The sequence below is a fragment of the Colius striatus genome, chromosome 27 (assembly GCF_028858725.1).
Source record: "Colius striatus isolate bColStr4 chromosome 27, bColStr4.1.hap1, whole genome shotgun sequence".
Classification (NCBI taxonomy): Eukaryota; Metazoa; Chordata; class Aves; order Coliiformes; family Coliidae; genus Colius; species Colius striatus.
Window position 1 is genome coordinate 176272 of NC_084785.1, and position 24700 is coordinate 200971.

The window sequence follows — 24700 nt, forward strand, 5'->3', positions numbered from 1 at the left end:
GTTTCAATGCTGAAATTCTAATGAAAGTCAGCGTGACCTTGCTTTCCTTTTCCCCCTTTTGAAGTGTGACAGTTTGCAATGAAACAATCTCTCCCAGCTCGCACAATAAATCAACAGCAGAGTTCCGAACGGTTCCTGCATCTGATGTGGCCTGCAGCCACAGCTGACTGGTGAATCATCTTGCTTTCCAAATCACAAGGAGGAAGGGCATCCTCCCATCTCTCCCCTATATATTCTTGAATCTTTTTAGCTGAGTGATGCCAGTCAGCATGAGGCATCTCTGCATTCAAGAGTTCACGTGAAGCGGTACGTTTTCCTTGTATGGCTGCAAGAGTAAGAAGGATCCAGAGTAACAGACTAAGAGCTGGCCTTAAGGTTCTTCCAAAAATTAGAGCTGTAAACAGGGTGCAGACCCACATTAAAGGGGAGCAATGCATAATTGCCTGATGAGATTATGCATCATGCAAGCCTGAGGATGTTCACACTAACATCATCTCTGCCTCTTCTCACACACGGGGGACTGAGCTGCTTTGAAGCTAGGGAAGACCAAGAGTCCAGTAGAGAGGTTTGTGCAAATTCTTGGCCAACTTGAGTGTTTGTAACCTTTTTTCCTTCTCATTATTAAGAATGAGAAGAACTGTAACCAGAGTTTGTTTCCAAACAATGTGCAATCTTATTATGTGCTTCTGCCTCTTGCCAATTACAGTACAGCAATTACACACCCTCCCAGGTGAAGGCCTACCACATAGGAGCAGCAGAGGAAAACTGTGTTAAGAACATTGAGCCTTCTATTTTGACAAAATCTTAGATGACACATGACATTACAGATGGAACTAAAACTATTGCTAATATTTATTAGTCTTAGGACTTCTTCTGTGTGCTCTGACGTGTGTTTGTGTTGGCGTGTGTAAACACAGACACTGAACATCTGCCCTGACCTTCAGTCTTCCTCGATACACACTCTGTTAAATTAAATGGATCATGATGTCCCAGAAAAATAATTTCACATCATGTGAGAAGTGCATGGTAATTAACTAGCCTTTAAGAGTGACACTGTCGATTATTTCGGGACAATCAAATCATAGCAGAGAAAGAGAGTCTGAATGGGAACGATGGTGTCAGATGTACAGTTTAAACAATAGCTGTTTTGCCTGTCATTCATACCAAATTACTGCAGGAGGGGGAAAGAAAAACTATTTATAACCTGTCAGTCTCAAGAAACCACAATTATGATGATTTAATTAACACATGGATAAGCTTCAGGCAATCACATCGTTCTAAATTTAAGAAGTAGCACATTTCAGGCCCAAGATGATTTAGGACATTAACAAATGCTAGTTGAGCCAGGGCAAGAATTTGATGGCCTTGTTGGTTCCCTTTAAAGCATCCATCATGGCACAAAGATAATCCAAATGGATGTGTTGGTGAAAGATGAGAGCAGTGAAGAATCATCTGGGGTTTCAGAGGCCATCGCACAGGAGGGGAAGCTGATTTTTAATGAGAACTGAGTTTGAAAATGAGGAAAAGCACACAACTCAAGTCAAAGACAATCTATGCATTGAAAAAGTCAGGGAAAAGATTGAATTGGGGTGTATGAGAGTTCAGGGCACTAAGAGTGAGACTGGCTTTCCCTGGGAGCTTGTGTTCAGTGTCAAATAGGTCTTTCTTTAGCCTGACATCAGGAGTGAGTTTTAACCTGTCGACAGTGCCATCCCAGAACATGGGATGGCCTTTTCTCCCTGCACAAGATTGATTAGATTAAAATGCAAGTAACATACAGGAAAAGCTCAAAGAAAGAGAAAGTCTTGATCAGACTTTATACAGAAAAAAAACATAATGAACCTCCTGCTTTAAAACTGGTTCTTTCATTGTCTGTCAAAAAAAAAAGGATGCTGAGATTGCTTTTAGTACAATGTGTACTTACATCAGTATGCAGTTGGAACCACTGTGCACACACCCAACGCTGAGTGTATCAAAAGATCTTTGCACACTCCATAATTACTGAGCTCTGCCTGTTGTGATGAAGGACGTGCCACGTTCCCACAATACATTCGGTACAAAGTGACTTAACCGTCTCATTTTGCTCCTGATGCGACACTTGTGCAGTGCAGTTGAAATGTTCAGACAGGGAGAAAAATGACATACTTTTAGATGACAAAAGAACTTAGAAAATTCAATCTCAAATCAAGACTAAGGTTGGCCTTCCTCATTTAGGTCTTCACATAAAGAAAATAACTGCACAAGCAGACAAATGTAGCCCACCTTTGATCATAAACCAACCCATGACGCCAGCTTTCCTCATAGGTTACAATCAGAAGCATCACTTCTCTTTTTTTTGTGTGTATCAGGGGAAATGGAATCATGTGGTGACAGGGAAAGAGCAAGGGAAAAATGGAACCTTCATAGCAAAGAGCTGTTGCATAAGATCGTGATGTACAGGGCAGAGGAAGTAAAAATCAGGATAATGTTACTATTTGATGACTTTTGAGAACTTCAGATAAGAAAACACTATGCAAAAATGTCCTTGCTCTCTTTTTTTGCCACTCAAAGGATAGAAAACAAAGAAGAGAAGTTCAAGCATCCCCACAAAGTCCTGTCACCTTCTGTAGGAAGTTATCTGCTGACAGAGACGTAGCCTTGGACCACAAAGCTTCAGGAAAGACTCTCTGGCTTGTTGGCATCCATGAACTTCTCATATTCTAACCAGTTATATTGAAATGAATCTAAAGAACCACAAAAATAATCATGCAAAGAATGTCTTGCATGTATCAATCTATCATTGAACTAAGAAAGAACAACAGGGATTTTGTTGGAGCTGGAATACACCTCAGTTGGTGAGAGATTATAGAGAAGCAGCATTTTTCTGGCCATTCTTGCCTTCCCCATTCTTGCAAAGTGGAACAATTCCCACTCGAGTGCCCATGACAACAGCATGACTGATAAATCTACCAGGAAGAGGTTTTTCCTTGACTTAAAAAGGCAAAGAGAAAACAAATTCACTTGGCCAAGAAGCCAATAGTCACCCAAAGTAACACCCCCTCACACTGTTCTTCTGCCACATACTCTGGCTTCTTACAAAGCTGGAATTTTACAGCTAGGAACAGAGACAACTCCTCCCAGGAAACCCCCTCAGCATTGATCCAGCCATCTTTTTTGTGTAGATGGAGAGATCTACAGCCAATCTAAGCTTATTTGGCTGCACAACAGGCAGATGTGATAAAAGCTGATTAGTGTCAAAAATGTTTACTGCTGCAGCCCATCTGTGTTTAGTCCTAAAATACCTGGCTTGAAATGACCAGATACCAGCATGTTAGTAGTGCTATGAACACAAATCACAGGGATTTTTCAGGTCAAAATGTTTACACCATGGATGGCCTTGAGAGAGGGTTGCACACGTCTGTGATCCATGCAGCTCACACAGGAATAATGTGTGAACTCCTGAGTGCAGCAGGTTGAGCATCTCAGTGGAAATAAGGCACCCACCCAGTTGAGACCTGAACTGTCGTCCCAAAGGCTTCAAAATGTTTAGGTCTCTTGAACCAGAGGCAGATGGTCTGCCAAAAGAAGTGTGTGCTTGGGAGCATCACTGTCAAGAGGCAGAGTAAACCAGCACGTACACAGCTCTGGCTATTTCCAGCACCCAGCCCAGCTCACATAGCTCTGTGCCTGTGTAGTTTAGGTAACAGGCTTAACAGTAAGAATCAGGTCACCTTTATTATTATGGAGTTTGAGGAATATTTCTGGCAGCAGGATACTAATAAAATTGTTTGTCCCTGTCAGAGTGTGGGGTGGTTTTGGTTTGTTTGGCTTTGGTGGGTTTGGGTATTTTTCATGTGTTTGTAAAAGAAAAAAACCCAACAAATTAATAAAATCAACAGATTTCTTCCTATTTCTATTAGTGTCTCCCTCCTAGCACGAGCTACATAATGGACTAAGATCGATCTTTTTCTCCTTAAAATACTGGCAGCATATCACAGAGTTTGAGCAAAAGCAGAGGAAGGGATGAGAGAAAAGAAAGGGAGATGGAGAGGGCAAACTGCATCTGTGTCACAATTCCAGCGACGCAGGAAACCTTCACAGGGCCTGAGCAAGGATTAGAATAAGAATACAAGTATTTTCTCCTCTTGTACAAAGCTTTCACAATGCAGCATCCTCTCCTTTTTGAACAGTCCTCGCTGTGCACAGCTCAAACCATGAGGCATCTAGAAACTGGCAAAACGAGGGGCAGCAAATATAGAGGTGATGAGAAGGCAGCGAGGGTGATGGTCCATCCATTACCCTTCCTTCAAGACCATGAGTCCTCAAGTGCCATTTCAGAGTGCTGTCAATTAACTGTCATCCTCTGGATGAGACTTACAGTAGAGCAAATGGAATGTCTAAAATATGGTTAGGAAAGTTCCAAGCCTGAGTAAAAACCTGGGAGATGTGGGTTCAGCTTCTTTCTTTGCCTCTGATTAATCTTCGGTATCTCAGAGCACATTGCTTTCAGGGTCTCAGCAGCACCTGTACTGCCAGACCACATTTCAGACAAGTTAGTCTCTCACCCAGGCACCTGAATCAGGATGGAGTAAGACTTTCAGAAGTGCTCATCATCCTCCTGCAACTCCCTTTTCAAGTTTACAAGCAGTGTCTCAATTGCTGCTGATGCGCAGCTGGCTGAGTCCTGCTGGAAATACAGCCGCTCATTTGGGTGATATCTTTGGGAAGTCTCACACTTTACAAGAGCTGAGCCCAGGAAAATTTGCCCCTGTGCATCACTTTTACTTCCATTGCACAACTTTCTGTACACTGACATTATACTTGCAGTAACAAAGCTCTGAATGGTAACAAACAAGCAATTCTACCTTTAGTCCTAATCCTGAAGGCATTTCTAAAATTTACCTTCTCCTCAACCCTTTCACTGGCCCAATGCCTGAAAGATTTCACCTCTGAGCCACTTCTGACATATTTCTTTCAGATATACTTGCAGTGAGGAAAAGCACTATCAGCTTAGCCTTTGCTTACTCTCCCAACACAAACACAGAGCTTAGGACGGAGTTTCATTAGGTTGATTCATCCTTGATTCACAACTCAAGCAGGAGTTTAAGGTCCATCTATAATAACAGAGAGGCAGAGAAAGTGCCATAGCACAGGAGCATATGGGAAAGCTAAATTAACAAGGCCCATCCTACCAGGTGCCAAAATAGTCAACAGAAAGACAACCACACTGCTTTGGCCCTGAGATGATGACAGCAGGGTATTTGATTATCAATCACTGCATCCACCACTCCTCACTCACTACCTCCCTCATTCTTCTCTCTGTAATGCACTACCTGTGGTATCACTTTTTGCATTCCCCTGAGCTCCAATGAACCCACATCTCTGCCATGAAGTCCTTGTTGAGTGCTCTTTCTAAAAACAGAAGGCTGACAACCAAACCAAACACAATCACCGTTCCTACAAAAATATAGACATCTGCCAAATCATGGAGTGGTTTCTCTCACGAGGTCTCAATATGCCACAAGCTCACATTTAACCCCTGGGCAGCCCTTCCAAAAATGAGTTACAGAACCATGAAAGCCCCTGCAGAACTGGAACCTGGGACTAAACAGTGTCTGGGATGTTTTTGCTGCTTTGCATCTCGTTCAAAACAACACAGTGAGGGTGTTTAATAAATAAATAATAAACCACAGAGATGTGTCAACATTTCCTTTTAAATTAGGCTCAAAAGGAGAAGGTCAACAGCAGCCCACCAAGTCTGCATATGTTGCATTCCTTTATCAATCTATTTCTTCCCACTGGCAAGAGAGGAGGACGCAGGATTCAAAGTGAACATAATTTCATGTGACTGATTTAGCATGTATGAATACAAGTGACAACTGCCCTGGTTTTCACTCCAATGGAAAACACAGGAGCATCACAGCAGAGAAGATGTCCTTACAGGTGAAGAGGTGGGATTGATGTCAAGCACTGGGGTATGGTTAGATATTGAGAAGAGAAAGTGTAAAAAGTAACCTCACAATGTCTATGTCAATTGTCTCTCAAAGGGCTACACATCAACTGTGCTCAGCTAACACAGGAAAGATGTTCACTTGTTTGGTTGGTGGCTGTTTGTTTTGTCACTGCCAGTGTGAGGCATGGGAGATGAACAACCTTCCAGTAGAGAGAAGGCAACATTTCTGTAGCAATGTTCCTTCTCCCCATATACATTCATAGTGTGCTATTTACTGATATTTTGTGTGTGATACATATGAAATACATAATATTACAGCTTGGTTTATGAAATTGCTTTTTATGGCTCCCAGATCTTCAGCAAATGTACAAATAAATATGAAAGAGAGAGGGAATAAGATGCACATGCACAAAGCAAAGCAAATACCAAAATGAGATAGCAGCAGTCTGCTAACTGGATGGTGAGAGCCAAAATCATAAGCATCCAGTTATTTTAGAAACCCTTGCCAATAGACTAAATAGAATGCCATAGGCCAGGTGTCAGTGATTATAAGCCCAGTGATGCCAAGAGAGTTGCTCCCACTTACAGCTGCCTAACTTTGCCTCTTTCGCTGTAGTGTAGGAAATAACTCATAAAGCAGTGAGAAAGCAGCCCTACAAACTGTACCTGCAGCTCTCCTACTCCCAGTGTGAGGACAAGGCAGTGTTCATACACCCAATGTTGCCTTGTTGTGGGCTTAGAAATCCCACTGAGCTTAAAACAACAACCAACACGGGTCTTGCTCACGTGTGCAGCCATTGTGAAAAAGAACCTGCATAAACACCACAGTGTGTTATTCTGAGCCCAGTTCTCCCATGGAAACAAGTGGTTTATGGGTGAGATGAGCTGGATGCTTCTAAAAACAAAATCATCAGTGTGAATACAGTAGGTAGGCTCACGTGGCCTCAGAAACCATTCATCATCACCCAATCAACTAGAGAGAGAGTGCTCAGGCATCTTTCTCAGGTTAAAATGGAACTAAGCCATTTTTCCTTTCCTGAAGGACATTTGATGTTTGGGCACCTCAGCTGCATGCAGGTGGTGGCAGACGTGAAAAACATCACTAAAACAAGTAAAAGCATAAAGTCAAACCTCATAAGCAATGAATTCTGAAAGCCTGTCTGTCTTCATTTTGATAACCAGACTCTCTTCTCCTCTCTAAGCTGTCCTTTTGTGGGGAGAAACCTCAGCCTGAGCACAGTGAGTGAAGAAGTTGGACTGACAGGACAGGCCTGAGTTATGTGTCTGTTGTACAAAACAACTGTTCTCCCACAAGTATTTACACCTGGGTAAATGAGTAAACAATGAGATGTTCCATTTTTCTTGGCTTTTCCCACAAACAGAAAACCTTTTCCACTGCTGGAGACACTACAAGGGGTTTTTTCCTTACCATTTTTAAGTACTGTACAGTGCCTGTCTATCCTTTTACAAGCGGAACCTTGTAGCTATGGAGACGAAGAATGTTAAATCCAAGCTGAAGATAGTATTTCAGTGGGGGCTTATGGTTGCTACATGTGCCTTCAGTGATCTGCTGTTTTCTGCCTCCTCAAGTCTCCTGTACTAATAGCCAAAGCACACTAAATCACTATGCTGATACAGAGTGTACTTGCTACCAGTCACAGCCTGGGACTCTGTTACCACATTCAGTACAGTCTTACTGATTTATACCACAGTCAAGAATCCCATGGACAACACCACGAAGAGCTTCAGCTCTGCAAAGTTGTGCATCAGTTTAAACGAACCTGAATAGAGAAGCAGGATAAAAGCTGTTCTGCTACTGCAATAGCACCTGGAAAGCAGGTGAGCTGGAGTCCCCTTGTGTTTAATCCTCTGTGTAACCACTGGCACCAACACGAAGAAATTCTTTCCCATCGACCTTTTGTTACTAGACCTGGTGGGACTCTTCAGCTTCTTATTTATCTGCCATAACCCAAATGATGTGAATTCCATTCTCTCAAACAACATCACATACTCCCTACATCCTGCACACTACGACCACGATCCAAATTCTGTTACAGATTATGGTTTCATGACATGGACTTTCAGTTGCGGTGTGGAGATTCATTTTGGTGTAAATTAAACAGCATTTTATCCAAGCTAATGAAGCTTCAGCGGTGTTAAACTCGAGTATGAAGAAGAGATGGCCTTTTGGGTCAGATTAATGTTCCTTGCAACAGCCAGTGAAATAACTTTGTTAGCATCACTTGCTTTCTACTTGTGCTGCTGAAAAGAAAAAGCCCCACAGCTTCATTCACCTGATACTGGTAGAAATGACAAGGGTATGACAGGTGATTTTCCTTTTTTGTTTTTTTGAAGACAACACTGATGCAAAGAAAGCAGCCCCCAAAATGTGCACTTCTTTTATTCTTCCTCTTAGCTTCATGGCTCAAAATCAGCTAGGGATTTCAGGTGCCAAATACCAAGCGTCTTACAGATGCCTTGTTGTCAGAAAGAGAAAACATCCTCTTAAAAAATCAGCATCCTAGAACTGCAGCCTGCTCAACGCTGCTCATCTTTAGCAGACCTTTCATACTACCTGGCTGTCAAAGACATTGGTCAAAATCTGCCATTGTCAAACCCAATTTGGATAAATGGCTATGCATAAATGTTGACAGCCACATTAAGCACTCTCAGGTGGGATGTCCACAGCCAAGGAAGCAAAATCAACCACGGTCCCCTAATACCACATCATGTGCAGGATTAAATAACAAGTACTGAAATGTAATTGCTCCAATCCTCCTTACCAGGTAAATAAGCAACAGCATTCATGAGAGAAAAATTACTTGCATACATATTAATAGAGTCATTGACAATATATCCATAAAAAAATAGGGTGTTTTCTTGCCAAAGCTGGACAACAGACAAAAGAAGCACCGAGAGCTTTTCCTGTTTGTATTTCCCGTGTTGCTGAGTCAAAATCGTAACACAGCCCTGAGCACATGAAACTGTTAACTCCAGCAGAGCTGTGGTCTCAAGCTAAGCCTTCAATGATCAGTGCAATGAAATCAAAACAAAGCCAAGAATGCCCCTCTACCAACTACTGTTCCATCATGGGCCTTGGCAAGGCTCAAGTTCAGAAAAGCTGGTCAGGCAGCTCGTATGTTCCTGCTTCTCCAGGAAAACAAGTGTGTGTCTGACTCTAAGGTTGTGCTGCAGTCCTGTTGTCCCCTGGTTTACTCCTGGGCCAAACGGAGAATACAGAAAATCTTGGGCAATATCTTTAAACAGGCCATAAACCCTTCAAGACTTGACTTGGGGTCTGGAGTAAAGATGCTTCTATATTTATTTTCCTAACTGGAAAGGTTCTTAAATTCCCATTTCAACTAATACGTTACAAATGGGACTCTCTTGTAGCCACTGCTGATAAAATGGGTGCAAACAGGAGGAGAATAACACTCTAGATGCCTTTATCATAGCTATTTACTTCAGTTTAATCTATTCTGTTTTTCCCTAAGTCTGAATTATTCAAAACAATCACCATCACTTCCCTGGCTGTTGTTATTTAATGAGGTAACCTTTCATACCGAGCAAAGCCAAAAGCAAAAAACAACCCAGCTCATTCATCTTTCCAGCGTTTAGAGACACCTCAAGAGCTTCAAACATTTACCTCTCCTTCCCAGCAGCTGAAATGGTTTTAGGAGGATCATGGTTCATACCTCACATTCCCTGGAGCCAGAGATGGTATAGGTGCAGGGCCCAGATCCATTAACCGATACATCCATGGTCTCAGAGTTTGTTGGCTTGTAGTCCACGTAATACTCCTGTAACGGGGAGTTCATTTGCCTTTCAGACTCTCGGGCCTTTTTCCTGCGCCTCTTCATGAGCGAGTGCTGCTGGAGCTGTTTCATGCTGGCTGGGTAACGCTTCCACGACACGTAGATAACCAACAAAATCATGGCCACGGACAGAAAGAGAGCCACGCTCCCGGCGATGATCTTGTGAAAGGAAACGTGCTCGTACTCCGGTTCCACTCCAGGTGTTGGCAGGTCTGCCGAAGGACTAGGAGTAACAGATGTCGGCTGATTGCTTTCAAGTTTGGAAACGGTAGGTTTAGGAATGATGACAGGTCTCTGGGGGGTTTTGGGTGCCTGGTATGATCTTTCAGTAACCACCACGGGGATTTCGGCACAGATATTATATGTTTCCACGGCATCGCTCACTTTTTCACCCTGGATGTGTTTAGGGCCTGCACATATCATAGTGCTTTCTTTATTTCCCTTGAAATTCTTAAGCCAAGTAAACAGAGGGCAAATGCTTCGTGTACATTCCCACATGTTTCCAGACAGAGTGATGGAGATGAGCGAGATCCATGTATTGATGGTCTCCTGAGAGATGTTGGTGAGTTTGTTGGAATCCAGGTTGAGCTTTTGCAGGTTGGGGAGGCACTGGAACGTCCCAGGCTCTATCCCTGTAATGTCATTTCCTGATAAATCCAAGTTGTGCAAAGAACTCCAAGTCCACGTTAACCCTTGGCTAATAGACCGGATCCTATTCCACTGCAAGTAAATCGAGCGAAGGTTGAAGAGGCGTGGAAAGTGGGCAAAATTGATCTTAGAAAACTGGTTGTGCTCCAAGTGAAGCTCTGTCAACTTCAAAAGGCCAGCGAAGGCATTACGGGATAAGCTCCGCAGGCGGTTGTAGCCCAAATCCAGGAAGTCGAGGTTCCTGCAGTCTTGGAACACTCGGATGGGCACCGTTTTCAGCGAGTTCGACCTCAAATGTAAGATCAAGAGTTTACGGAGGCCCTTGAACTGCTCAGACTGCAACACCTGCAACTTGTTGTAAGACAGGTCCAGGTTGCGGAGGTTGGGGACGGGGTGAAACGTTTTGTTGTGCAGATGAGTGATTTTGTTGGAGCTTAGAATTAATTCCTTCAGCCTGCGGATGCCCTGAAACGCATCCTCATCCACGGAGCTGATGTAATTGTGGTCAAGATAAAGCCATATGAGCTGATTCAGGCCCGCAAACTGATTTGATTTCAGCTTCTGAATGCTGTTGTACCGTAAAGATAAGCCTTGAGACCCGCCAGAAATGTTCTGAGGGATGTCTCTGAACGCGTGAGACTCGCAGTACACGATCTTGCCATCGCATCTGCAGTTCTTGGGGCAAGCTCGCTGAGCCCCCGTAAGCGTCACAAGCAGCACCATAGGAAGCAGCACTAACACCACACTCATGCCTCTCAGCTGCTTAATTACATGGAAACCTACAGGATTGAAAAGAAAACAAACGTGCATTGTAAAGCCGTTAAAACGAATCGCCGTCAGATTACTGAGGTCAAGGAGATTTCTAACAAAGCATCAGCGGAGCAGCGGGTTTTAGGCAACCTGTTTGCCTCCTGTCTTGCACTTCTTGCTGGGTAAATGCCTGTTCCTTCCAGTTTCTGGCTTGCCATCTCTCCTACCTGCACCATCACCAGTACTACTCTCGTTATTCAATTACTTTTGTGTGATTTATGATCCTCGAGAAGGACCAAGAGCCTGTTCTCTATTCGCTTTTCTCCTGAACATCATCTCTCAATGTAGCTGGTATATCCTTATCGCTGGATGCTGAGCTTTTAACAATAAACATATTTGTCAAGTCACTGTGCTGAATGCTCCATAGTGCTGGAGAGGAAATGAGCCAAAGCTTCTGGTATTTACGTGCTGCTAAACGTGTTCCTCCATAAAAGCAACTGCAAGTCCAATTCCTCCAAAAAATACACCCAAAAGTGAGGAATCTACTTGTCATAAAGTTTGAGCTATCTTTAAAACGCGATTCTCTTGCAAAATTAGAAAGTAAAAGCTTTACTTTTTGCACTAAGCAATTTGGTTTTAGGAGTGGGTTTACTCGTTATTTTTACTTACTTCAGATCTAGGAAGAGATGCATAGAAAGTTCAACCAAATAGAGAAGTAGATAGAGAAGTGTACCCTGTAATGCCAGGATGGGACCCCAGCATCAAGATAATGGCAGAAGATGTATTTCTTTAAAATGAATGCTAGTCTTTACACAGATTAAAGTTATCTAGGTGCAGCTGTGAATCCCTAAGCACTTATTCCACTCCATATGCATTATATACTCTGTGTAAATACACAAACACATACAAATGCTGCCTTAGGAGCAGCAAAACACAAAGTTTAAAGGGGTATTTTTCTGTTTCAACTCCCCTCTCTCTATTGATTCGAAGATTTTTGCATTTGAGATGTCAAATTTATCCGATGGCAGCAAGGCTGTGATGGGAGGACAGTCCCATTTTCCTCTGAATAATTATGACAGGGAGTGGAGGGATTGTCAGAGCATCCAACATACACAGGCACCCTTTCCTTAGCCTGTCATCATTTTAGGATTGGTACCTCTGTCCAGACTTGCAGTCTTGCTAAGAATTAAAGTGCATCCTTCCAACAGGAAACATTTTAAGGGCCTGTATCTCCTTGATAAAGAATTACTTTCTTATTTGTCACACACACACAAAACCCAACCCTGTGCAGCAGTTACTTAATCCAATTTTAAACCTAAGGGTAAGCTACAAAATAATTCCTAATCTGAAATGCCCCTGCCTGTGTGTCTCTGCCTTTCACTTTAAGGGTTAGATTTTTAATTGAAATCCTCATCTTTTGCTGGTGCCTGTCTACCAGCAGCAGCCAGCTAGAAATACGTCCTGGCTGTTACAGACTTGGGGGTTGGGGTTGGTGGTGGGGGGGGGGGGAGGGAAAAGAAGGAGGAAAATAAACCTGTCACACTTGAAAAAATAAGACTGGCAAATGACTGCTGGAAATCTAGCAGCAATATTTAGGGCTATCTTTTCAAATCCCAAACAAGTCTTTCCAAAACCACCTATACATGAAAATCACTCCCTCCCCTTTGCTTCCTACATACTGCAAAGTGTTAACGGTGCTCTCCGACAGCCTGAATAAATAACAGCACCACAGGCTCATCAAATATGAATATAAATCCAGGAGAAATTTGGTGTGAGGGTGTCTCATGCAGCCAGGGACTTAGTGATCCGTGTGCAGGTGTGTGGGTGGGTTGTAGAGACAGCAAACGGACTCTCTACAGCCCTTCGCTCCGTGCATGCATCTACAGATTAATTACATGTAACACCACTGCAGGAGGAAAGGTGTGTGTGGGGTGGGGGGGGGGAAGGAATACATGATCTAAAAATACAATAGCAAGTACAGTGAGTCACCTGGCAAAGGAATGCACTGCTGCTGCTCACACTGCTTCCCCCCCTTCTTGAACAGCTAATAATCCAACTGAAAAATATACCATACAGCTGCAGCTGTGCTAGCAAACAAACAAGAAAAGTTCACTTACCCATCCTTTTGTCATCAACAAACATCCTCTTTTTCCCTTCTCCAGCTGTTTTCTTCTTTCTCTTCCCCCTTTTTTTTTCCTCTTTCCTTTTTGCCCCTCTCTCTCTCTCTCCCTCTCTTTTAAAAACTGGTCTCTGTTCTTTCAACCATCAGAATCTTCATGCCACAGCACGGTTGCCACTCACATCACCTCCATCCAGCGTGCATGCCAGTAACCCACACAAAGTTCCCTAGAGAGGACAAGCAAGAATTTTGGGGATGAGGAAGGGAAAGGATAGGGAAAGGGCTGGGGGTGGGGAAGACAGGACGAAGGATGGGGGGGAGCGTGGGGAGGGGGGGTAGGGAGGGGACTTTAAGCTCTGAGAGCCATTGTGTAAGTCATCAGAGAATCATCAGCAGTAAGTGGCAATCTGCAAGTCAAAGCTATCGCAGGCGATGAAGGCAAAGCAACTTCTCAGGGAGAAATACAGAAATCTTTCCCGGTCCCTAGCATTTCTCATTCTGCTGCCTTTTGCCATTGCCAGCCACAGCAATCCATCCTCCAGCTGTCCCCAGCTCCCGAAGCAGACAGGCCTCCTGTGCTCTGCGAGACACCCAGTTTAAAAGCTACGCAGGATAGGTTTATCCATTTAGCTGGTCGGGTTGAAAGTGTTTTGTAGCTGTGCTGAGAGGCAGCTCTTGTCTAATTCAGAAGGCTTTCCAGAGAGTGATGATGCTTTGGAGCTTGTTGGTGCTAATGTTCTAGTTTGTGATACACTGAGTGCCCTCCACTGGAGAAAACAGATCACACATTAAAGGCATGAACAAGTGATCCTGTCATTGCTATGCAGACTTTCTTCCTTCAGAAAAGAGAATTAAAGACACAGTATTGCCGTGCCCATCATCATCCTTTCCCACACCCCTTTGCCTTCCCCAGATGATTAACCATTTCTGCTGTGGATTTTCTGGCAGACAGCGTAAGCATCAAACAAAACACCTCTTCTGGGACATTTGGCCATCTCATCTTTTTTCTGATCCACCTGACCTGTCTATTTTTCTCGAGCAAATTCTGAACTGGTTTTGTTTCCCTGTACTGGCAGGGTGGGGAGAGGAAAAGGAATGTTTGCTGATGAAAAGTGACAATTGTGTTTAAGGTTCTAGGAGGGGGCAGGAAAGGTACAAACTGATCATCCATGCAGAAGGCATTTAATTGCATGCTTCAAATCCAAGTGTAAACATACTGGAGACAGCTTGGCTTTTCTTTTTTCATCTAAGTGTCTTTTTGTCAGAAAAATACTGGGTTTGACAAACAATGCAGGAGTGAAGCTGCAGAGTCAGTGACACCTTTGGTTTTCCCTCCTTAACTCTTCTTCTCCCCTGTTCAGCAGCGGTGACTTCTCACAGCCAAGAGCCCTGGTCTGGATTTCAGCAGACTTCAGTCCCAGACTCTGCACTGGGATGCAGGGGATGCCACTTCACAGCGTCTGGCCTCTTGCTACTTGTCTGGCTACCTTACCAGGGCTCCAATTAATTCTCACCTGGTTCAATAGAAAGATGTCAAAGGGATCTGGAGCAAGTGCAGCACGACGCAGAGCTCCTTTGAGGTAGTTCTGGCCAGCCCTATTAACCAGAAGCCTCAGAGAAGCCCCACACACATCAGCACAATTTTTTGGTTTCAAAGCAAGCTCAGGCTCCTCAGAGGGCAGCACTGTACTGTTCCCTGACATTTGTAACCCAGGTTCCTAAAGCCTGTGTTTTGGTGCTGTCTATCTAGTTGTTCTCTCCTCTCCACGTGCCACACAGACAATAGGTATTTGGAAAACAATCTTTGAGTTCAGATGTCAAAATGGTGGAAACACTTTTTATAAAGCCTGCCTTGACCTCACTGAGGGTTATTTATTTCTTAAAGTACTTCAAAACTGTTTCCCATGATGACTAAAGAGCACCCTGCTCAGCATTTCACAGCCCACCTCTCTCCAGGTGTCTGTGTGCTACTCCTCATCATCCCAACCCTACAACAAAAATTAACGTTGCATGACACTCAAGGTCACATTGAGCTCTTTTATTTTAGTTCCTTATTCCTGGCTCTGAAGAGACCACTGCTTGTCCCTGCAATCCATCCCAAACAAAGCCATCTCTGCCCAGCCCCAGTACCTGCTCCTCTGGAGGATCTCCACAAAGATTGGGACACAGAATGGGGAAAGGAGCCAATTAAAAAACCCCAAAACTTCAATCCACAAAACAACCCATGAAGCCATCTTCTCATCCCCTATATCTGCATCCAGATTGCAACATCTCAAAACTGAATAATAACAAAAAAGACTATGTCCTGTTAGGATAATTCATCACTATCTATGGATTAGAGATTGATTTCCATAGTTACAATATCATAATTGATCACTGGTTTTATTCTAAACTGGCCATCAATACACACATCCCCCACCAACAAGATTCAGAACCTCATCATCATAAATGATGTTGAAGGCATTTTTTCCCATCTCTCTATTAACTCCATCAGTATCACTCTAGCTGGAATTCATATTTATTCATGGTACCATTTCCTAATAAAGGTAAAAGCTAAAGTGTGCAGTTATTACACCTTGTACTGATAATTCTCCAGGAAAAGTCCATTTGAAACTCTGCCAGATCTGAGAGTGAACTGAGGAGAGTGATTTTTTTTCAGGGGATGTCTTTTCCTGGATCCTTTGATCCCGTGAGAGCTGAAGCAGCATTGTCATAAGCTGCCCTACTGCCATATACTTATTGAGACTCAAAATCTTCACATGCCCACAAAAAGTTTTAAATCATTTTGTTTTCATCAAAATCCTGTGCTACTGGAATGGAAAATGTCACAGATTCCAAAGCAGAAGATTTCAGTACCTGAGTTCAAACCAAATGAGTTTTCACTCAGTGACTCAAATCCCACTCCCACTCTATTTGTTTTACATTTCCTATAAGACAGAAAACAAACCCATTTTACCCTTTGCCAAAAAAGAAGAAATAGGAAAGTTTCAGTCTGATGAAGTGACTCTAAAAGGTAATGGAAGAAAGGAGGATGAAAATGCCTGTGAATAAAACCCACAGGTTTTGTTCCATTTCTTTAGTGACATGAGGTACAAGATCCCTGTGCACAGCTCAGAGAAACCTGGAATGTTCTAAGTGCTCAGCTGATCCTCATCCAAGTGGCAAAGCCTCCTGCCACCTGACCAAGAGTTACCTAGGTAAATTATCCCTACTTGTAAGTTTGTGTGTTGTGGTATCTGTAACCTCTCTTCCAGGACAATGGCTCTGTACATGTCAGATTAAATTTCTGATCAATACTAATAGTTGTGATTACTTTATATATATGCTTATGTCAAGTGTATATTATATACACACACACACACTAGAAGTTTAGCCTTGAGCCTTTCAGCCTACCAGTTTGTTCCCATTCACAAATGCTTAAACATTGACATTAATAACTAAACAATAACAGAACTAATGATGACATTTTCATGGTACACCCACTTTGCAAAATGCACCAACACCCCTCACAACCTGCCCAAAAGGAAGAGAAGAACTATCTCTACTTTCCTGTGGTATCAGATGTTCAGTTAGTGGAGATTTCCTGGCCTGGGTAATTTCTAGTAGCATCAGTGGTAGGACTACTGCTGGAAAGCCATGAGGTGATGCTCATTGGCCAATTTCTTACCTTCTGCCTACAGAGACCTCTAAGCCTGTTCAAAATACACCTTAGTGAGAAAGACATGGGAAAAGTCAGCACACCTAATAGGTGCTTAGGCCTGTCCAAGGTATTGCCAGATCCAAGTTTACAAAGCTCATGACTCAGGCAGTAAAAAGCACTTTCTATTTCCCCTTGATCTACTCAGCCATTAGGTTGCATTTGAGTTGCACTTTCAAGGCTTTACAGAATCTTTCAGACTTCTTGGATAGATTTAGAAGTTTCAGGCACAAGAAGAACAATTACAGGCATCCAGACAGAATATAAAACAAGAATCCTCCTCAAACTATTTCCACAACAGATCCATAATTTCTGTGCTGATGTCCATTTCATAAAGATGAGTGGCCTTTGTTTGAAATTCACAGACAGAAGAGCCACCCAATTCCTCTGCAAGTTGCTGCTGTGTGTAACAACTGGCACTACTGAAGAGTTTTCAGAGTCAGAGCTTTTGGGAAGAGTCTGGATTAGCACCAGCTCTCCTTCAGTGGCTTTGTGTTGCTAACTTCAATCTTACATCAGTTACAACATTCACAGATAAGTTTTGGTCCCAACATCTCTGTTTTTAACAGGTGCTTAAGTAACAGCAGCTCCTCCAATGGTCAGCCAAAGACACAACCCTGATACAGCTTCTTACTGTGAGGATTTTTGATTTTAGTGTAACTACAAAGGTTGATATGGCTCAGAGGGTAGAATTAGATTGTCTCTGCTGAGGTGATCCCAGCTTCAGACTCTGCATCTCACCCAAGATGGCAGAAAACACTCCAGATGCTGCCCAGCTCCTTTCAAACCCTTCTTTTCACAGCATATCATCTTCCCCAAGGTGCCTGTCCTCTCCTCCTTAATTAAGGTTTCATTTAGATTCTTCTCAGACATCTAACAACTATTTTTATTTATACATTTATTTGCTTAGTGACAAGTGTCTATTCTCAGATCTAATTGCCTTTAAAGCATCTGACAGCCTTAGCAAACTCAATCTAAAAATAACTAGGCAGCCCTACAATACAGATATTGCATAGGCTAAGATTAACTGGAACATGACGCCTCCTCAAATGCAAGCCCTGCTTTTCTAGCCATATATCAACTCCTTGGTTGATACCTCTAATGAATAGTTTGGAGGGAGAAAACAAGGCTGAAGGGAGACTTTTTCCTGACAGGAGGTTGTGGTGAGGTGGGGGTTGGTCTCTTCTCCCAAGTTACAAGGGACAGGACAAGAGGAAACAGACTCAGGGTGTGCCAGGAGAGGTTGAGATTGGCTATCTGGAAAAATTTCTTCACTGAAAGGGTTGTCAAGCTCTGGAACTGGCTGCCCAGGGAAGAGGTGGTTTTCTCCATCCCTGGAGATATTTAAGAGACAAGTAAATGTGGCTCTCAGGGACATGGTTGAATGGTGAACATGGCAGTGGTGGGTTAACAGTTGGACCTGATGATTTTAAAGGTCTTTTCCAAGCTGGACAATCCTATGGTTCATCAGAATTTACTCAAGATGTTTACTCCTGTCAACATTTGAGAGACTGAAATGACAAAAGTGGCTGAAACCACAAGAGTTCAACCACCCTCCATGTTAGTTGGGTGCATGGCACACGGTCCAAAGTGGAAAACAAAACTGCTGATAACGTTCTTCTGGAATAGGAGAAACTCATCTGTAACCCCCCAAGTGCTACTGAGTCAGAGAGATTGATTTATTAGGTAAAAGAACAAGCAGTAAAAGATGATTCCAGCTGGACAATGATTCAACACAGCCATGACTATGCACTTCATGAACAGACAGAGGCACAAGCCATGTCCATGTTATTGGGAAGTGCACCTTCAAGCAAATCTATTACTCAGGGTGAGCAGGTGCCCATTATCAGGCAGGGGTTGTTACAACTGCCTGTTCATTAAAGTGAATCTCACTGCACCCTCTGAGCCCAAGGAGACTGTGGAATAGAGGATCTTCTCATGGGTACATCATTGCTTCCAAACATGCAAAGTATTTCACAAGCTAAATTGTTTGTATTTGCCAGCATTGAGGGTGGAGGGAAGACTTTGTTGATGCTCTCAGTACACAACACCACTGCACACAGCCCCTTCACATCAGGTCTTGCACAGGCATTTGGGATTTTGTTCTCTTACAACATCACATTTTGCCCTGTTTGGCCTCAGCTCTGTGTCCCTCCCACAGTCACTCTTTCCAACTACTTAGCATTATCGTCAGTGGAAGTTATTGACACTTCCAATTAACCTGTTTATCTTTCAAGTCAAGATCTTCAAAGTCACTGTGTTCAGAATGAGCTTGCAAATTCCATAGGCTAAAAAAACATGGATCAGTTCTCCCAGCTAATCTGGCACATTTTGAATGAAGCAGATGTGCCAGTATTCGATGTGTACTGGAAAATGTACATACACAGATAAACAGGAGGCTTTAGGTATGTAAATGGATGGATGTATTTCATGAGCTAGCTTGCACATCAAGTTTTGCTTAACGTGCACTTTGCACAATGCTGCTGAAACGAGGAGGACTGCAGACATCTGTGTGAAGTTAATTGGCAAGCCTTTCAAAACATGACTTTCTTCAATGCATTTTACAGGCAAAACAATAATTAGGGGGGGGGCACAACTTTGTGATTATTAAGGTGTCTGTATTGAGTTTTGAAATGTAGCTGCAAATGAGTGCCAGTTAAGGAAAAAATGAGAACTGAGACCTTGCCTACCTAAATTGTTTTAGGAGTCTTCCCTGGAAACCCAGGCACTGGGGGTTGGCCCAGGTGCAGGAGGACAGGGACAGAGGGAGGTGTGTGTGTGCATGGGTTTCAGTTCTCCAAAGTAATCAGCTCTTTCACACTTGAGTGACAGCAGGAGCAAAATCCATCCAAGATCTGTTTCTGCAGTTTCTGACCCACAAAGACTCCTAAATCTTCTGGAGTTTTCTGCTGTGAAGGGTTGTCACCATCGTGTAAAGATGACCCTTGGCCTCTTTGATGACAGAGCCATCCCTGTAAGAGGTGTCCTAGCACAGCAAAACTGATTTATAAACTATGTCCCTTGCCCATGTTTCCTGACTAGTAAAACTTTCCCATCATACACTGGTTAATACAAGCACACAAGAATTGACCACACCTTGCTCCTCTGCTTATATAACAGTCAGCATAACAGGTCAGTACTTGGGCATATCTTTCATGAATGCATTTTAACTCACAGTGAACATTTTGGTCAGGATAACAGTCTTCAGCACAGAGATACGTGAGCCAGTCATCAATAACAATCCCAATCGCAGGATTAAAGGCTACAAAGTCAGGGTGGGTTTTTAGGGAAATGAGAACATGTTTCTCCATATCATCTTGAACACATGATTGCCTCACTTTTGTTAACATTCAGCTCCAGTGGAACGATTTGGAGATAAGGTCTGCTTTGAGTCAATTTATCTGGGCTGTATTCACTTGCTTCCTTTTAATCTGGTCTCTTTCACCAAGGCAGAAACAGATACACAACTCACAAATCAAATGCTGCAAAGAAAGCTAGCATGCATCTTTGTTTCAAGGGCTACTGAACTCAGACCTCGTGTTTGCCTTCCCTCCACTGATAGCAAGCTATGAATAAATTAGCAATTGGAGTGTAATGGCTGGAGCATCTTCATTAATATACTGTCACCCTGTGCAGAGCTACATCTTCTGACATTGAGGCTCTAATGTCCTGTGAACTATTGATGGAGGTGTATGTGTTCAAGTTCTTATCTTCAACTCTTCACATAGTAAGTGTTTAATTGTCAACAATTCATGACCACTGCCATTTTACTGGTACATTAAAAACCAGCATATGATAAAACCCTGTCTGGATTCCTGAATGTGTTGCTACACTATTAAGGTATTGTCAATTTTAGCACAGTGTAGACAAGCAGCTGTACTCATGGTTACACAGTTAACAGAGAACTTAGCAGCTATGCCAAGATCCAGAGGGAACATGACTTCCTCCCCATTTGACAGACTGAAGAACTGAAGCTTCAAAGGATTCACATGCCCAAAGTCTCAGAAGATAACTGTACTTTAAACTGAACTGGCACCTTTTCAGATGCCATCCATGGCTTATCCATGACTACCCTCCTTGCAGTCCAAACTCTCACACTGTGACCAAACCAAAGACATCTCTGAAGGATATAGTCAAGTTCCCTAATCCTGGACTACATTAAGTACTACAGGTTAAAAGCCACATTAACCATGAGCCACAGAAAAAAAAGGAGGTGCACAACAACAGAACAAGAGGCAACAAACACAAGTCACAGCAGAGGAAATGGCAACGAGGTGGAAGCAAAGAGGTTTTCCTCATGGGTCACATATTAGAATGAGTTACTCAGAGATGATGTGGAATCTCAACCCTTGGAAATATTCAAAATCAGACTGGACACAGGCTGAAGTAACATGATCTAGTTGATTTAGAACAGGAGCTGCTGGACTACAGATGTCCAGAAGACCCTTCCAGCATTCCTCTACAAAAGGAAACTAAGCACCTGGAACTCTCAGGGTGAATTAGGTGCATATCTTGGTGGTTTTGTATAATTCTATCAGGTATCAGCCAGTGTGTTCAGCAAGTAAACAGCTCTGGAAATCAAGACTGAAGTTCCTCATACAATTCTCTCACATGAAAAGAGGAGTTTTCAAAGGTGAAGCACCCATGACTGGAACCTGAAATGGAAAAGGAAAAAGCTCAGCAGTCAGTAGCACACATAAATAATTACAATTATTAGAATGATAATAGAACTAAAACAGAGTTAAATGTTTAATTAATATAATTAAAATATTTAACTATTTCTACATTTCCAGGAGGACCAAAAAGAAAGAGTTTCAGGTGGAAAAAAAGGTGACCATTCTTACAACAAGTAACACATCAAATCCTGTTTCAAATAAGGGATTCACCTGGGAAAATAACATTCTGCATGCTTTGGAAATGTAAGTTTCGTGTTCTTCCCTATTTAATACAACTAACCAGTGAAATTTATGGCCACGGGAACCCATTGTGAATCACTTTCTAGTGATTAGCAATGCCTTCAAATAAATAAGGAGTAAAACAATCCAAGTATTTTGAAAGGGAGCTAAACTTTTTTACACCTTTCAGAGGTGTACATCAGCCCCTCATTAATGGGTGCTGGAAGGAATGTTTCCCACCGAATTAGCTTAGTGAAAATTATCCTTATCTATTAAATTGTGTCTTGAGGAGTTACTACCACTGGCTGCTGAAAAAAGAGGAAACAGAAATGATTTGATCATTTGTGTTAGGCATTGGGAGGATACAATTTGGAACCCTCTTGGAGCACATCATGTTACAGAGGCTGTAATTTCCAGCTTCAATATTCTTCCAATAAGACTCCTACCATAAGATCTATAAATTAACAAGCTCAATCTACAGAGCTCTGAAATTTCCTTATGAAAAACTGATTTTTATTGGACACTGAAGTCATTATGAACAAGGACATGAAAAGAAAAGCTGAGAAAGTTCCTACAGGAGGGATGAAATGGGGAAGAAATCCCAAGTTTTTGCCTTGCCACTCCTCATTATTACAGCTATTATCAGTGAGGTTAAAGCCTTGGCCAGAGTGCATACTCCAGAGGCTGAGCATCCTTAAAACAGATTGACATCAAGGGCACTCAGCACCTCACAAAAATCAAGCCTTACTTCCTCAGAGTAGTTACCAAAGAAGCCTCTTGTGCAAGGATGGATTACACTTGAAATAAACAACTGAACACATTGTATAGGAGAGATACTTAAAGATAATTTACAATGCTACAGCAATACAGGGAACCTTACTGCAAAGTCCTCTCAGTGTTTCCAGAAAAAGAATCAAAATAAACCCCCAAGGTCGATTCACAGAACCATTAATCTGCCTTTCTGAACGCTGCCATCACGTATGACACGCACTTGAAGACAACTCAGGCCAAACTCTGACTTGAGTTATCTAGGAGTAAATCCAGAGTGGCTCATGACAAACCCTGTCTCTCCATGTCTTAAAAAAAAGCAGTGGAAAGCCTCCCTCTGTTCAGCAATAGCTCCCTCTGTTTCGGCACAGGCTTTCCTGCATTCCTCACTCTCACTGCTAAGGGCACTGGCATGAATAAGCTCATCTGCTCCTGCTGCTTATTCCCCACCTGGAGCTACAGATTCTGTGGGTGTGCCATTATAACCATTGCCCCCATGGCAGCAAGTGCTTTCTGGTAAAGCCTTCTTAGAGATCTATAACTGCACAAAACAAGCATTTATCTGGAGCTCGCAGCAAGACTGCCGATTGATTTGACCCTGCCAATTTTTCCTGTGTTAGGCAAGTTAGGGCTGGGACAGCTGCCTGGACCCAGGACCCATTTAAAACATCAACAGCTGCTGGCAGGCTTCACTAGGTGTTTGATTTTTACTCCAAATGCTCTTTCGTTCAAAGGCCCATGAACAACAAAACCTTCATCAAACCCCTCTGGGACAGATGCTGCAGCAACTCTTTCTGAGGGCAGATCCTGCATCCTTCTCCACTACTGCAGGCTTTATCATTACTTAGGATAACACACTGGGGGTTTATCCCTCCCTTCCTCAAGAATGAGCCTTGTAATTCCTGCAAAAGAACTAGCTACAGATCAGGCAATTTGGTTTGAGGCTGAATATGTTCCATATGACTCGAGGAATTCATATAAAATGGGCATGCATAGATATACATTATAGGACACCTGATCTAGGTGACCCTGCTTCTGCAGGGGGGTTGGACTGGGTGATCTCTAAAGATCCCTTCCAAACCCTACCATTGTATGATCCCATGACAGAAGAGTAAAGAGCATCTGCCAAATCACTATAGAGTAGAAATCCAAACCATATAAAATGCTAAAAAGTGCAGAAGACAGAGAGGAGGCCATTTAAAAAGGAAAACATATTAGCCAGAAAAGGGAGTCAAAGTACCAGCAATGCTCACCACAGTTATCTACATGGTTGTCAGAGGAAATGCTCTGTTATTCAAAAATGCTGGGTAATTGCCTGTACAATTTCATCCTCCAGGACTCAGACTGCACTAACCCAACAAAGCCTTGATTGTAAAGAAACGTATTGTAGTTGAGAAATACTGTCCCCTTTAGTATTCTGCTGTGTATACTCATTTTGAGTAAAAGCAAGCAATCACACAGTCTAAGAGGCTGTCACTGATGAACTCTGAAATAGCCATTTAGCAGAAACCACAAGCAGAAGCAAAAATAAAGGACATTCATTTAATTTTGAGGTTTACCTCACTCCTTGCATTGTAGTAAATAACCTACAGGGTGACAATTAATTGAAGTGGATGCACATTCTGCCAGCTAGGAGAAAACCCCTCACCTTTTATTTGTCTCTAACCTTTCTTATTTTCATGACAATGTCTGCATTTTCTCACTTTAAAACACAAACAAGTCAATGGAAGCCTGGCTGGAAGGCTAAGATGATTATGGGATAATTTGTGTTTGCAAGAGCAAACAAAATCAATTGCAATTGTTTAGGAACCAAGCACATTAAATCGTGGTGAAAAGATATTTGCTGGACTTCCACAACATGGCTTTTTAAAATCCCAACGATGATAAGGGATAGACTGACAAAATCCCTTAGGAACTGCTTCAGAAATGAACATTCTATCCTATCCACAGCAGTTTTGGAGGGAATTGTCTGCAGATGAAACAAAAGCAGGTTTGAACCATACTTAAAACCCAACAACAAAGACTCAATCCCTCCTGAAAAAACAACAAGAGAGAGAAATTGATTGGTTCAGGAAG

The 24700-nt window shown here is 42.6% G+C and overlaps 1 protein-coding gene across 1 annotated transcript in view; it reads right to left on the reverse strand.

Moving 5' to 3' along the window:
• LRRTM4 (leucine rich repeat transmembrane neuronal 4) overlaps nt 1–13287 on the reverse strand; it is a 177971-nt gene extending 164684 nt beyond the window's left edge. Inside the window, exons 1-2 of the mRNA XM_010207281.2 lie at nt 13263–13287; nt 9628–11174 (exon numbers count right to left, since the gene is read on the reverse strand). Of these exons, the coding sequence (XP_010205583.2) occupies nt 9628–11174; nt 13263–13287 (1572 nt within the window). The remainder of the gene's footprint in view (nt 1–9627; nt 11175–13262) is intronic.
• Nucleotides 13288–24700: the final 11413 nt, after the last annotated feature.